Source organism: Scomber japonicus, chromosome 7, assembly GCF_027409825.1.
Source record: "Scomber japonicus isolate fScoJap1 chromosome 7, fScoJap1.pri, whole genome shotgun sequence".
Lineage (NCBI taxonomy): Eukaryota > Metazoa > Chordata > Actinopteri > Scombriformes > Scombridae > Scomber > Scomber japonicus.
Genome location: NC_070584.1, coordinates 22,440,781 through 22,457,422, shown reverse-complemented (window position 1 = coordinate 22,457,422; position 16,642 = coordinate 22,440,781). Strand labels below are relative to the sequence as shown.

Here is a 16,642-nt window from a genome sequence, read left to right as displayed (position 1 = left end):
AAACTGCATCTTTCTGTAACTACTTATACTGTCTTCTGAGCCATTTTGTACGACATTTTGTTTTACTCTTTTTTCTTTTCTTAATTGTTGTTTGAAAATGTTCCTGATTTTCTATATTCTGAAAATGTTAAGATAGACATTAAGTGATATTCTCAGTAAACATATTTAAAGGACCAGCTGCCCTCATTCTTTTCACTTTTCACGAGAAGTGACTGCGGTCAATTTGGTTACAATTAATACAAAAACAGAAAAAGGAGAGAAATGTCTGTGTAAACTACTCAGACTTTTTTGCAGTGTAAGCTGAGCTCAGTATAATTCAGAATACTGTGTATGGCTAAAAAAAAAAACTAATTTATAATGAATTAATAATTCATGTAGGCTATGAACAGTGGCGTGCACAGACCTTTTGAAGGGCAGGGGCGAAAAGAAAAAATGGGCACATATAGCGCATTCTTGACACTGAAGAGGGCACTTTAGCACGCATTTTTGCCTCCCAAGAAGGCACTTTAGCACGCGTTTTGCCACCCAGTTGTATTTTGCCAACCTTTATAGACAGGATTTCTAGGCGCAGCCAGGGCGTTGAGGGGTTCCGGTTTGGTGACTTCAGGATTGGCTCACTGCTTTTTGCAGATGATGTGGTCCTGGCCTCATCAGACCATGACCTCCAACTCTCACTGGATCGGTTCGCCGCTGAGTGTGAAACGGCCAGGATGAGAATCAGCACCTCCAAATCCGAGTCCATGGTCCTCAGCCGGAAAAGGGTGAAGCTCGGTCATCCGGGAGGAGCTTGGAGTAGACCTGCTGCTACTACGCGTTGAGAGGAGCCAGATGAGGTGGCTCGGGCATCTAGTTAGGATGCCTCCCGGACGCCTCCCTGGTGAGGTGTTCAGGGCACGTCCCACCGGTAGGAGACCCCGGGGAAGACCCAGGACACGCTGGAGAGACTATGTTTCTCGGCTGGCCTGGGAACGCCTCGGAATCCCCCAGGAAGAGCTGGACGAAGTGGCTAGGGAGAGGGAAGTCTGGGTTTCCCTGCTTAGGCTGCTGCCCCCGCGACCCGACTCCGAATAAGCGGCAAGAAGATGGATGGATGAATGGACAACACTCTGACTTTAAGGTCAACAATGAATGGCAGCTCAGCTCTGGAAAACAACAGGCAAAACCAGAAAGAGGAAACAAAACTTCAGTAGAGCATGGACAGCTCCACACCAAGTCACGCATTCAGTTCCATTTGATACACCTCACATGGATTTAGTTTGCATTTCCTGCACTGCTGAAAAGCAAAGCAAACCATCCACAGGATTTTGTTAATCTTACATTTGTAATTTACCAGTTTCAACTATTAAATCTATCTGCAGGCTGTGAACTGTTGAGATTTTAACAGATAAACCCTCTTTGCCCCCTTTTCTCCCGTATTACATAACAGACTTGTATATAGCCTTAGATCTCATGATGGTACTTTTGTGGTTGTTTCAAGGACCAGAAAAAGGACCAAAGGTAGGATTTTACAGTTAAGGTCTCTGGACTTTGAATTATTCTCCAGGGGTCAGACTCACAAACACACTCTGTGTAACCTCTTAATCTCTTCTTTAAAAACCACAATGAGAGCAAGCCTTCAAAGATGGTCTAAAGTTTGTTTTCTTTGATTTAATAACCTAAATAAACTAAACAGCTTACAAATATATGGGCTTTGTTCCAAATCATTGATCTGCTTTTATAAGCTTGTTTGATGTATATATTTTTATGATTTTTCTTTATTTGATTTTTTACTACACCTGCGTATACTGCTCACTGAACCCTAACCCTAACCCTAACCCATGATAGTTGTGGAAAATGATACAGCATATCCTATGTTGTTTCCTGCTGTTTCTCACTTGAATCTCTTCCTGAGCTTCTTTCTGCTTGTTCTGTCATTCCACAGATATTAAGTGGTACATTTTTTCATCTCAACCACTGCTCTTAAGATGTAACCTCTATATATTAGGTGAGATTCATATCAATGATTTCATGTGTCCCTCATCTGGATATTATATATTTAGCACAATTCAACATTTATGCAGCTTGGGTAGCTTCAGAAATCTAAATACATGTTGGTTGTATTGTGTGGAGATTGAAGGAGCTTGGCAGAACCTTTATTCTGCTGCTGCAGATGGAGAAAGTGATGGGAGGAGAATAACAATTACATTGTACATTTCAAATGCAGGTAGTGGCAGTATATATGCATTATTATACTGCAAGGTTGTTTGACTTATACAAATTGTATGCACTGAATACTGTGCAAGCTTAACTGTAGAGCTGAAATGAATATTTGATTAATTGAGAAGTCAATCAGCAACAACTCTTCCTACATCCCACTCCCTTTCGAATGTGGTTGACATAGCATTGCATCATGTTTTCTGTTAGGTGTAAGTTCACTGTTGAGAGACCACTGTGCTTTCTTTTTTTATGTTTTTTTTTTTTTTGAAAAAAAATAAATCTAATCTACTCTGAAAATTGATCATTTCAGTCTTATTTTAGAGGAAAAAAATGGCAAAATGTCTTAAATTTTCCAGCTTCACATGTTTTTTTTAGTTTTTATGATGGTAAACTGAATATCTTTTGGTTTTGGTCCATTGGTCAACAGGGGTGGAAAGTCACAACATTCACTCAAGTACTGTACTAGAATACACATTAGTAGCTGCATATAGTAGCTGAAACTATAATAATAATGATAATAATAATAATAATAATAATTAATAATAATACATTTTATTTAAAGACGCATCTTTGGGCACTCAAGGACACCGTACAATAGATAAACAAAACCATTTTTAAAAAGAACTATAATGTTCTTAAAATAAGCACATTGATGCATGCACTCACGGGATATTTAAAGTACATGTTGGCGTTAATACTCACACAGACTTACAATGTATGGTCTGGTCTGCCAAGTCTTTGAAAGGTGTCCCTTTGGGCTCTAGGAGACTGTGATGATGATTATTCCCTACATTTTATTGACATAACAAATAAGTAATAAACTAATTGATGAAAATAATAATTAGTAACATCATAACGTGCAGTAAGGACTACTTATTGTATGAGGACTCCATGAGGACTATGTTCTGGTTGTACTTCATTATTTATCACCCTTGTTTGTCACTCTTCTCCTCCTCTCTTGTCTTTTTAAGCACACGTACAAAAGCAAACATGGTGTACTGGGGAGGAACAAACATCACACTTTCCCTCTCCAGCTCGTACCTGCGCTCCTTAACATTCCTTTAAGTTACCCACTGTATTAACTTCTGACTGCGATGCTTCCCTGAACCCTCTCACCATACACACTAGAATCGCTTCTTTAGGAATGGGGACTGTAAGGGATTTTGCAGGGCGTGCGCACGCACTACTCGTCTTTGCACCCTCTCGAGCACAGCAGCTGCTGAGTGGTGAAGCTGGTTCTCAGGATATTCCTACTTCACTGTGACTGGCAGCAATTGGACTGACTGGAGAACCAGTGGTGAGTTTTTGCAGTTTTCATTCATTTTTCTGAACATATATGTAGTTATTATCGTAGGCACGAGGCTAAAGTCCAGAGTTTGTTAAACCACACACTAATGTTTTAACAGCCTTGCTTATTTTAGCAGTAAGATTTGCTGAATGTCCCACTTTTTTTAAGCTGGGGGTGTTGCAAAAACATGAATAAATTCCTCAAGGACAAGGAAAACAGATTTATATAGCGCATTTTTGATACTCAAATAGAGTAGCCTATACAGGCAAAAGCACAAAAACAAATCATAAAAACAATAAAAGCAACAAACAAATACATTTGATCAAATTAAATAGATCAATAAAAGCATGCTGAATCATAAGGACAATAAAAAGTGCAAGTTTGTAGGCCTACTGTATACATTTTTTATGGGACCACAAAATACAGACGATCATTAAATGTTATTAAAAGCAATGGCAAACAGGTAGGTCTTTAGCTTGGATTTGAAAATAACCAGCAGTCCTAGTTCCTGTGGCAGTTTGTTTCACACATTGGTGAAAGACCCATTCAACATGTTTACTTAATTGTCTCTGGAAGAAAAAAGGTAATTCAGAACCAGCCGACCTGAGAGGTCTGCAGGGTTCATACCGGGTCAGAAGATCTGATATGTGCCTAAACCATTCAGTAAAGTTGATTCTCTGAGACATTGGTAGCCAATGTAGTGATTTGACTGCTGGAGTTATATTGAGCTTTTCTGGTCCTTGTTATAACCTTGGCTGCAGCATTCTGGATCATTCTGGATCAACTAAAACCTGTCTGATCACTGTCTTAGACATAAATAAGAGGAACACTTGGCAGATAAGTTGCCATTCTGGTAAAGTTAGGATTGCATAAGATTTGTTTAGGGAAACATGATAGACGAGCTAACAGAAACCATTGATTGCATTGTTTTATTGGACTGTTCAAACCTGATGATTGTGATATCAGGTTTATTTTTTTGTAAAAGTCTTTTGTTCATTTACTTTTTTGGATGCTTCTTTCGCACACTTGTGAACAGTATATTTTAGGGTTTTCTTACAAGCAGCTTTTCTGTGATGGAAATTTTTATTTGAATAAAAGTGGACATAAGTGTAACAATCCTGTCTTTGTTTTCATTATATTTCTAAGTTTAGGATGTTAAAGTGTTAAAATAAGTGTTCTTCAATGAACTTAGCAATAAACACATATAACCAAAAAAATTCCAAATTAATATTCAATTCCTAATGCACACTTAAATCAATAAACCAATAAATGCCTATGTGAACATTGTGAATGCATGCATTTACATAGGCTAACGCAGTAACACACACACACACACACACACACACACACACACACACACACACACAGAGAGAGAGAGACTCCACTGTCACATCAGCACAAGCAGGCTGAGCACAAATACCCACTGAAATATTTGATGTGTTTTTTTCTTCCTGAAAACAAATCATTTAAAGAATATTTGTATGAAAAAAAAGTTCATAAGGTCCAATATATATATATATATATATATATACAGTATACATATACTTAAGCTTTGCCCCTAGTATGCACACTAGCAATGGTAATAAACATGCCTACAGACAGTTTTATGATATTCCAGTCAATGAACAAGACACTATTGTTCAGAGCTGCTGTAAACATCTTACGAATAGAGATAACCTGCAGTTTTCACCCAGAATAGATAAGATAAGCCTGTGTTTTATGTCTCTATCATTGTCATTGTGTGTCACTAAAAGAGACTGTCCCTCACTTTCTCAGATCCACCAAACACCTGTATCCACCAGACTACAAGGCAGACAACATCACAGTAAAATAATGGAAGAACAGTCTGCCAGTGAGCCATCCAGATCAGGTTTTGTCCTGGCTGACTATGCAGTCTTTGCTGTCATGCTGTTGGTCTCTATGGCCATTGGACTCTTTCAGGCCCTGAGGAAGAAGCCACAGGATGCCAGTGTCGATGACTTCTTCACTGGTGGTCGGAGTTTGCCAGCAGTGCCTGTTGGGCTGTCGCTGTGTGCCAGTTTTATGTCAGCAGTCCAGGTTTTGGGTGTTCCTGCTGAGGCTTACCGCCATGGCTTTAAATTCCTCTACATGTGCCTTGGACAAAGCATCAACTCAGTGCTGACAGCTTACCTGTTTTTGCCAGTTTTCTTTCGACTTGGCATCACCAGCACCAATCAGGTCGTAATGAGTTTTTATACCTAAATACCATTATCATGAACTGAACAGAAAATGATAATGAAAAGCCATGTCCACTGACCCACACAGACATGACTGCATTTCTGATCATGACTGAAATTATTTAATTTATCCACAATTGAGAGAAAATAGTCCATGTAATTTTGAGTTGACAAGATAATGTTTTTTTTTTTTTATCAGAATGTTTTTGCTCCTGTCCAGAAACTCATAGTTTCCGTTCTTAGTGATTGTGTATTTTGGACCACACTATAAATATCCGACTTATAAGCAGAGTTATACAGAGAAAAGAGTTCAAACTAACTAAAGACCATGGATAAGGCTGGCAATTAGCAATACTTTTCCTATTTTCAACAACTTTTACATGCAGAGCCAAACCAACAATAAATGTATAATTAGTATGCATTGGACAGCTATTCAATAGCTGTTTTCTGATATATGAATGGATTCTGATGGCATAGTTGCATTTCAGCCACAACAGTGGACACTAGTAGGTCATCCCATACACTACCACTTTATCTGCAGATAACATTTTTAGTTTTGAATCATTTGTTATAATGTAATGTATTGTAATTGTAATTATATTGTAATCTGAACAAATTAATATCAAATACTTTTTTCATGTCTAAAGAGAAAAAATGCCTAAAGGTAAAACATTGACTAAGGTTATCATAATTCATGCATGAAAGGGTTAAGTCAGACACTACGACGCATACACTGGAATGTGATTCTGATTACAAAACTTCATAAACTTGTTGTGCTACATATCACAACCTCTTGTCTTTGTAGTGAAAAACTAAAAATGGAAAATGGTGCCCAGGGTAAAAAGTCAAGAGGTCAAGAGGCCTCTGCCTTACATGGAACCACTCTTCGGGGACAGAAAAATATGATCTCTGTTATAAGTCTTTGGAGCCGTATAAAAAAATAAACTAACATGTTCGTAATCTTCAGTGTGAAGGAACATGTCACCCAGCAGGCTCACTGACATGTCCTTTAGAATTAAAATAGAATAGAAACAGTGGAGGTTTACAGCACAGAGGGATACGATATATCACACTTTGGAAACAGACACAATACTTAGATCAGTTCATAATTTGGCTCATAGTTTGTCTATTTGTTGACAATATGGAAAATATAGAAAACTGCCAGACATTTCCTTTAAGCATTGAAATACCAACAGAGTAGTAAGAGTTTCTAGCCGATCATAGTATAGAAACGGGGCCAAGAGTTCTCTGACAAAAACATGAAATGCACCTGTGGGTCATCAAACATGGTGAATATAAGAGGTGAGGAAGGATGAGTGATGTGTGTGGAGATATTTTGCCGTGTTATAACTCCAGCCGTCTGACTGTCACAGTATCTGAAGATGAGGTTTGGCAGAGGAATGCAGCTGTTGGGGAGTGTCCAGTTTCTCGTGGCGACGGTAAAACAGACAGATATTGTTGTGTTCTTAGAAGTCAAAGTTGTATTCACTGCTCATGTAGACAATGTTTTAGTGTCACCTCTCAAATTACAGACTGGAACTTTTGTAACAGTGTGATTTTATGCATGTTTGCTGATCTCCCTGTGTTCCTTCTGATCTTTCAGCTGTTCTACACAGGGATTGTCATTTATGCACCAGCCTTGATCCTCAACCAAGGTAGGGGAGATTACTTGATGGCCCTTTGTATGTTTAAATTCATTCAATATTCACAATCATTTGGCCTTTTGGTTATATTTGTTTCTTTGATATTTGGTTAAGTACTACAGCCTAGCAGTCTGTGCCAATCAAAATAACCTCAGATTTGTATGTACGTTATACCAGTTAAGTAAAAAAGAGTATATGTATAGGAGTATATCTCTTATTGTCATCAACATATCACTATCTCTTGACTTTGTGCTAGAAAGTAAATTTGGAAAGGAACCTCAGCACAAAGTCAAGAGGTGGTAATATGAAGCACAAGAACCTAGCAAAGCTCCCTGAACAGGACTACATTCCTGCACATGCTCAGTGGCATTCTAAACATACATGCCCATACTCTTTGTGGAGAGGAAACATGCCACCTAGTTTTCATTGACATGTTTTTTAATATATAGTTTTTTGACAACATCAGAGGTCTGCAGCAGAGGCCCATCAAAGATGCATCAGATGTTCTGAAGACACAACCCAGCAAAATCCAAATGATTAAAGTCTTTATTAGTTTATTTTTTATTAATTATCCATCAAACAGTACAAGATTTGCAGACTACACCTCTATTAGCTTGCAGGTATTACTTGATATGCACAGCTAATATTCAAGATAAGCTGCTAAGCAAAAACCCACACCAATGCAAAGTTTACTTTCACTAGTTGATCAAATTTTTGTGCATAATAAAAAAATGTTTAAATACCACTTTTTTAAGGAACTGGACACCTGCGAAAGTGCTGCAGTATGTGCAGGTGTTTCATGGTGTTTTTAATTTCAGCTGCTGGACTCAACATGTGGTTTTCTCTGTTGTCTACTGGGATCATCTGCACTGTGTACACAACTGTGGTAAAGACATGTTTTTCAGTCTCATGAGCACACTGAACCGGTTTCTGTCTCAAATGTCTAGATTGATCAGCCCTATTTCTTTTTTACAATAAGATGGATATTTTCAAGTAGATACCTACCCGATAGAAATGACATACACTGTTCATGCAGTGTATGTCAGTGTTATTGTCTCCACAACTTGAGTCTTTCTGAAAGGTTTGTTTTCCATGGTGTTTGATGTTTGATCACCTCAGCTCTACCCAGCCTTTCTTGCTTTTGAATAAATACAAATTTTAAAGAACATCTTCTCCGAAACCTAAACCTACATCCATGTTTACCTAAATCTGTAGTTTTGGGATTGTAGTTGTTGGATTACCTTTCATCTTGTAACCAGGGTCAAAATTAAATGAAAATATACCTAATATAGGGATTGACTTGGATTGACAACACATTTCAATGGCATGTTGTCAAGAAGGCAAGTCAAATATGATATTCCAAAGCATTTTTTTAATTACAGTAATTCAATGACATTACAAACATAACTGCAGATGTCATAGCAACCAACCTGCAATGTGTGTATCTTAACATGTTTCGGTTGGTGTTCATCTCCCTGGCCAAATTCACAAAATAACCTGACTCTGTCCATCTGCCTCTCTCTTCCATCATGTGTCATCAGGGTGGTATGAAAGCTGTGATCTGGACTGACGTTTTCCAGATCAGTGTCATGCTGTTCGGCTTTGTGGCCATTTTCATCCAGGGCACAGTCCTGGTCGGTTGTCCAGCGCTGGTACTGGAGATCGCCAACAATGGATCGCGCATTAATTTTGATGAGTAAAAGCTTTTTAAAAATATTTCAATAGCAACCTCTGGAGAAGCACATTTATTGTGTAAGTGCAACTGGATGATCACATAGTACTATCTTATCACGGTACCTACACAGAATTACCATGTACTGATGATGCTTTACCATCAGTCGAGGCATTAAGTTGTTATGATTTCAGACTGCTTATAACCTGGCAAGGTTGTTTGTATTGTTCACTGACACAAGTTTTTCTCTATTCAGACAAAAACCCTATACTGGTAGTTGAGTGTGAAAGTTAATTCTTGATTTCTGCAACAGTAATTTGACAAAAAGAAGAAAGAAAAACATATCTCAAGGTCTAGATTTTCCAGGGATTTTGTCACATCAAACAGTTATCTTAACTTGTGATGGGGGTAGTTTAGTTTTCATCAACTGACTTATGTATGTATATGACCTATGTATGGAACAAGATAACAGGTGGTTGTAGATGGACGTTAAATTGATATTTTTTTGTCAAACTATGATTTAAATTTTTGGAATTATTTGCAGGAACGCCATATATCATTTATGTCACATGCATATGAACCGCCATTAGCCTAACTGGTCTCCAAAGTCTATATTTGGATTCCAGTTATCCTACTCAAATGAGACAGCTGTAAAGACCGGAGTGTCACTAATTTGTTTAATGATGCTCTTCAATAGCTTTGACGTTGACCCACGGAAACGCTATACCTTCTGGAGCCTGTGCGTTGGGGGTACATCGGTTTGGTTGTCCATGTATAGTGTAAACCAAGCTCAAGTCCAGCGATACATCTCCTGCCGATCAGAGAGTGCGGCTCGGTGGTGAGTAGAGACAAAGTTAGTTTTGGCATTACAATGTATTTTTCTACATTTCGGACAGGAAATGTGCATTTTGTCTTCATAATTTTTGTGATGATCTTTAGTTCATCAATTATTGCCGAGATTTTTTTTCAGGTTTTCTTTATCACTGCTATGGTTGTTGCTATGGACACTGCTATCACTGAAACCACATATTGCGTGTTGTTTGAATCATTGTCTTTGTGTTGTGTAGATGTCTGAGCTGTTTATATTTGCATTATTTTCTGTAACAGAAATGATGTTTTCTTTAATAAAAAATATAGATTTTAGCACACCACAGGGATAATTTGAATTTGAAATAGAGAATTTGAAGCTTTGCGATTGGCTGAATGGAGGACCCACCTGGAAGTATTTCACTCACTGTTACCATGTTAAGGTTTTAATTTAAGGATATACTTAGCATTTCTCTACACAAAAGCACAAAAGAGTCCTCCTCAGTAATACGATAAATTAATGTAAATTAAGGACATCGGTTTTAAGTATTTTCATCAAGATGTTCCGCAATAAGTATTTGTTTGTACTTCTGAGGAAGGCAAGGTTGGAGTAAACGTGAACACTTTAAAAGGGTTGAAGTCATCACTGCTTCCATTTTGACTTCAGGAATTTGTGGCCATTGAAATTCTGCCTGTTGAAGCGGAAAAGTCAATTGTCAATTAAGCTTTTACTTTACATTTAAGGCATCTAATTACACAAATGGGATTAAAAAGATGCATCAGTCCTTCACCAAATTGCATGAAATTGTAAATTTTACTAACACAAGTTGATGTTGAATTATTCCTATACCAGCTAACTAAATAAATAAATTAAAAATTAATAATAATAATTAAAAAGGTTAATTGAAAGAAATAAACCCGGGTCATTATAATGATGTTTGCTTTTGATTGCAGGGCGCTGTTTGTGAACCAAGTTGGTTTGTGCCTGATTGTGACCAGTGCAGGAACCTGTGGCATCGTCATGTTTGCTTATTACAGCCACTGTGATCCCCTGAAGTCTGGGAGAATTTCTGCCCCTGATGAGGTACTTGAGATTTGATATGATACTGTGTACTGGGAGTTTGAAAGCTGTTGTGTTGTGATTACTGGTATTATGTGCTGGCCCTATAGATAAGACATATTCTTACTAAACACTTGTCTTTAAATTTGACATTTTCAGATGTGTGAAGCAAATTTAGTTTTTTATATCAATCTGTAGTCTATATTTCTAAAGATTCAAAGAAAAATATCCACACCTCTGATAAAGTTAAGATGAAATGAAACAACCTTTTTAACACTTTAAGATCACATCCAATATTGTGTATTGTGTACCTTTTTTACAGTTTTCTTCCTGTGAAACATAATTTGACATGTGCTTATGTAGGCTTGAACCAACCAATTTCAATCAATATGACATTCAACCATCAATCAATCATCAGCTTTTAGCACAGAGACCACTTTTCAACGTTTGAATCAAATTCCTCCCAACATTACGTCTCACATGTCTCTCATTTCACTCGGAAATACATCACAATATGGAAATGAGATATCCTTGAAATGCTGTTTCATCTGGACTTTTTCCAACCCCTTTCCCTCCTTTCTCATTTGATGAAGTATATGCCGTACTTCGTGTTGGACATATTCAAACATCTCCCTGGCTTTCCTGGTCTTTTCCTTGCCTGTGCATACAGCGGGACTCTCAGGTATTTGAATCTTTGTTTTCACCAAATTAGATTTCCCCAAGACATATTTTTGCCCATTGAAGTCACAATGTGTTGGAATTTTCAAATTCAACATTTAGTGGCTCCAAATGTAATACCAAAAAAGATACTGTGACAAGCATCCATGCATGCCACTTCCCTATTGGTTCTATATTTGGTGCATGATCTTGGTTAAATATGTTTACTAAAAACAATTTTCTTTTAACTAATACTTGTAGTTTTAAGGATATTAAAAAATAAAAACAAAGACACACATTTGAGCTACATATGTTCCAAAACTATTTTTTCCTTTCTAATACCTGAACTTGCGCATTAGCTCATATGAAGTACTGACGTGATACCATTGCGTTGCATACTACTAACCCTGTATGATTGCTATCTTTCACGAAATGAGTCTTCAAATGCTTTATAAGATTGACGGCATTGAAACTGGTAACTGTAAAGCATACTGTACATGTTGCCTTTTTACTGGTGGGACCTTCCAGGGTAAAATATTGGCAGATTGCTAATGCATTTTGCTAATGACTACTGTTATACTTTTCAGTGGAGATCAATTCTTCTTCAAAACAAAAGTTTCCAGTTACTGCACAGCATAGCTTTCTGTGTAGGTTGAGTTTTGGAGTGGCAAAGAATTTATTTCTTTTAGAGGTGTGAAACTAGTTTAAATTTTAATAATAAATTACATGATAGCAGATTGGTGCATAGACTCGCATACTTGCCGATACAAGATCCGGTATTTTAGGCAACAAAGATATTTCTGATACTGGTATAGGGGTCAGAATAATTCCAATTTTGAGCAGCCTTTCAAAGTGGCTGTGACAGTCATATAATAAATTTTAAAAATGAAAGAAAATTAATTGTGTCACCAAATGTCTCTTTCGCAGCACGGCCTCCACAAGTATCAATGCCATGGCTGCAGTAACGATGGAAGATCTGCTGCAACCTCATCTGTTGCACATGCCCCAGAAAAAGCGGATCCTCATTTCCAAAGGACTGTGTAGGTTGACACTCACTGAAATTATATACAATTAAAAGTTTTACTCTTGTTTGTATTTATAAAAAACACTTTTGTTTTGAAACTAATTGTCACTTTTTTCAATGTACAAATCAATGTTTCATCATCATTTCATCATATATCACATACTGTTTTTGGGTCTCAGTTAAATGCTCAAGCTAACTTTCATTGACTGCACAGTTCATCAGACAGTATTTACTCTGTTTTCTTTTACTTCAAGCCTTCCTGTATGGAGTTGGTTGTATCACTGTGGCTGCTCTCTCCTCCTTCATGGACTGGGGAGTTCTTCAGGTATAATACTTTGATATGGAGAGTAGTTTTAAACAACTGTTTATCAGTGATAAATTAGGCAAGCATCATACAAGCCATGTGTGAATACTATCTTTAGTGTTTTTATTTACAATTTATCTGTATAGCTCATCAAAAACTGTACTAATTGAATCATAATAGCAAATTTTGTCTGTGTCTTCGTTATAATGCCATTTTAAAAGAGCGTGGAAGGCAAGAAATAGTCGAAGTTGAAACAGTAGCTTCTAACCCTAACCCTCTGGGTCAGACTGAACTACTTTTATTCTGTAATACATATGTTTGGTTACTTTTCTTGAGTCCCCCCCCTCCTCTCTCCTCAGGGGTCATTCACAGTCATGGGTGTGGTCAGTGGTCCATTACTGGGTGTCTTCATTTTGGGAATGTTTGTCCCAGCAACAAATAGGCTGGTGAGTTGCCCGATTTTTCCTGTGTTGTACATTTTGAAGTAGTGTGCTGATGGTCTTGTTCAGGAGAAGAAATGTTCAAAATTGTCATACCTCAAATTCTTGGATAAAGTCAGTTGTCAGGTGAGCGTTTTTAATTTAATTGCATAAAATTAGGTGGAAAGTTTGGTTTTATAGAAAGTTTTATATATTATCAACTTCTCAATCAAAGATGTCACTGTCACTAAAAAACAGATTAAAATCATTAACTTAATTCCTCCTTGAGACAACTTTCACTGTTCCTGTAAATGTTGAGACAATCAGCAGGAAGGTCACACTAAATACACATGACCATCATCAGGTTTCTCAGAAGTCTTTCCTGAGAAGGGTATGTTATCAGCAGCAAATAGTGAAGACGCTTTAATGGCATCTTTTCATCGACATTGTCAGTGTTATGTTGGTGTATTTCCACAGTTTCCAAAGATCTTAAGTCTAAAGTTCTTGTGTATTTAACTCCTGACACATCAGTTAATGCTGACAAAGACTAACTGACATGTCAAGCCTTCATGTTGGTTCACATCTGCTATTAAAAGTTGCACTGTTGTAGTCTGTGTTCAACACAGAAATACAAACTAACCGATCATTTTCACACCACTGTGAGTCTGAATTATTAGTCTTATCATACTGTACATTTGGAATACAATTGGGTAATAAAATAGTGCAACTGACACTGTCACATTTTGCTTTGCTTTTCTTTGCACTGGTTTTGTCAATCAGAGGTATTCTGTTTGTGGAAGAAGAATAGGAAAAGACGAAGGTGAGAAACTGTTTTAAATGAGAGAAATTCACCAATCTGAGTACCCAGTCACTGACTGCCTGTCACCTATTTAGCATGCTGAATCTGAGCACATGGATAAGACAGCTGCTAGAGAGCAAATTAAACATGGTATAGCTTAGCAGATCCATCCAGTTCCCAGGCTAAAGGCTAGACACCATAGTCAGACAAACCATGAATATGTCTGGCAGTAGTCAACCACAGACTCACAACCACACTTTAATGACACCTGACGGTCATTGTCAGCTCAGAGTGTCAGTGCCTTTACCGTAGATGTTATCTTTGCTCCATTTTTCAAAATCAATTTCTGTCTTCCAGGGGGCATACTCAGGAATATTAGCGGGCTTCTGTGTCTCTCTGTGGCTGGCTGTTGGTTCAACTGTTTACCCACCCAGCGATAAGACCATGGGTGTCCTGCCCAGCTACACAAGCGAGTGTGAACCCAGCAACACCACCCTGAACAGCACCCTTGAACAGGAGCAACACTCCATCTCTATTCCACTTCACCCTGATAACCAAGGGTCAGTGAGCTCGTCTGTGCTGACACACAGCTACCCTTTCTTTCTTCCAAGGTTTTATGTTGGTTTATGGAGGGAGATCAGTACCTATAATCTTGATTTGTGCTAAAATGAGTAGGAATAAAAATGGGGAAAGATTAATGATTTCCACAGCAAATGTGATTTAGTTTGCATGGGGTTGTGCAGTAGTGTGCAGAGGAGCATGCAGTTCAGCCTAGTTTTGTGGTTTAAGAATATTATAAGCTGTAACTTGACAGACTGAATTTCAGATCTCCGTGATACCCAATTGAAAAGATGTAAAAGCAATACCCAATCTTTTCCAAAACCAGGGGCCTGCTTAACTTCTACTCTGTGTCATACCTCTACTTTGGTGCCATGGCAACTAGTTCGGTCATCATAGTTGGAGTGATAGTGAGCTATGCAACAGGTAAGGTAACAAGACTAAGGACACACTAATCAGCCAACTCACAATGGCACATTGTTCAGGTCAATTGACTACACTGAATTGCCGGTTTTAATATCAGCTATAATGCAATAAAATGCAGTTCTGTTCAATAAAGCTTTGTGACGCTTGTAATGCTTTGATACTGTACCACAGAGGTGTGATTCATCTCTATATAATTTTGATGTTAGTGCTGAGAATGAATTGCAATACATGATACTGAAAGCTGAATAAATTCCTCCATTTCTCTCTACACACAGGACCAAAAAAGAGGAATCAAATTAGAGAGGGTTTGTTATGGTGGGACTTGAATAACAAGGTAGTGGACATTCTACCAGAGCGCAGAGTAAGTAGGCTACCATATCATCAAGCTTAGAAATGTGTAAAATATATAACCAACACATGTGATACCTGTCCCTGCTGTTGTATTTATGATGACACAGTTACACAATGTAGAAACGTTTTAGAGGGAGTGGTGGTGGTGGTGATGCAGACACTGATTTTGACATTTCTGTCACCTCATAAAATGGGTTCAAATTTCTCTTTGTAGTGTTAGTTTTTTCCCTATGAACATTCCCCAGATTCTTCCTGGTTCTCTCTCAAGTGGACTCGAGACTGGGTTTTGTTCCAAAATATACATCCATTTTACAAACTGTGCAAGAAAATGACACCTGACTAAGACCCAAACCCATAATGCAGCTCATCTTCATTTATAGTTGGTAACAGATCATTTATGAGCAGAATTTGCCTGCATGTATAAATGTGTTGGTTGTGTGTTTTTGTTCAAAGACTGGAACAATGTCCAGGATGTTTCCCTGCCTTCTGCACAATACATGCAGGGAGCAGCTACAGCCCCATATGAGCCTGAACAGGACTAACCGGGTAAATAAATTAAATTAATGAATGATTATTACTTCCCTTGCTTACGTAGTTACACGTACTTATACATGAATGCGATTTACAATGCCAAGTGAGAGATATTGGAGCCTGCTACTTATAATCACTTCTTTGAGCTTGACATGACCATTTTATTCAGTTGGCAATTTATTTATGGTATGAATGTGGTGCAATGTATTGGGCATATGCATAGTAGAAATGATGTTAATGCACCATTGCACCTGGACAACATTAAAAGGCTTACTTACTGTGAAGTACAGTATTGCAACTAAGTCTGTTTGTCAGCTCCACAATGTAAAAGCTTCAGTAGGAAAACATCCATAGCATAGTATCTATAGCATATTGTATATCTGATACTGTGAAATGAGGAAAGTTTTGAAGACTAATATCCAGGTTTTGAAATTAAATTCATGTTCAGCTGTGAAAAGACTGTTTAGTGTTCAGGGAGTTTTCACCTTAGTATTTATGTTATGTTATGTTTGCATCTAGGTACTTTTAGTTTCTTATTATTTTAAAACTAAAATTGTGTTTTTGTTTCAGGGTGACAAGGTGACCGATAAACCACAGCTTGTACCTTTGAGGGACCTGCACAAAGCGGATGAAAATAACAAAGAGGAACCAACAAATGTGGGGAATATTAGATCTCCTCTCAAAGAGTAGATGTTGGACAATTGAGGAG

General features: G+C 37.7%; 1 protein-coding gene across 1 annotated transcript; it reads left to right on the top strand.

The window, feature by feature from the left end:
* Positions 1–5,389: 5,389 nt before the first annotated feature.
* Positions 5,390–16,623, top strand: slc5a5 (solute carrier family 5 member 5). Its single transcript, XM_053322991.1, has 15 exons — positions 5,390–5,683; positions 7,056–7,121; positions 7,286–7,337; positions 8,144–8,211; positions 8,867–9,021; positions 9,695–9,835; positions 10,759–10,888; positions 11,458–11,546; positions 12,449–12,561; positions 12,800–12,870; positions 13,209–13,295; positions 14,425–14,627; positions 14,954–15,051; positions 15,327–15,412; positions 16,504–16,623. The coding sequence occupies exons 1-15, from the start codon at positions 5,390–5,392 to the stop codon at positions 16,621–16,623; spliced, it is 1,773 nt and encodes a 590-aa protein (XP_053178966.1).
* Positions 16,624–16,642: the final 19 nt, after the last annotated feature.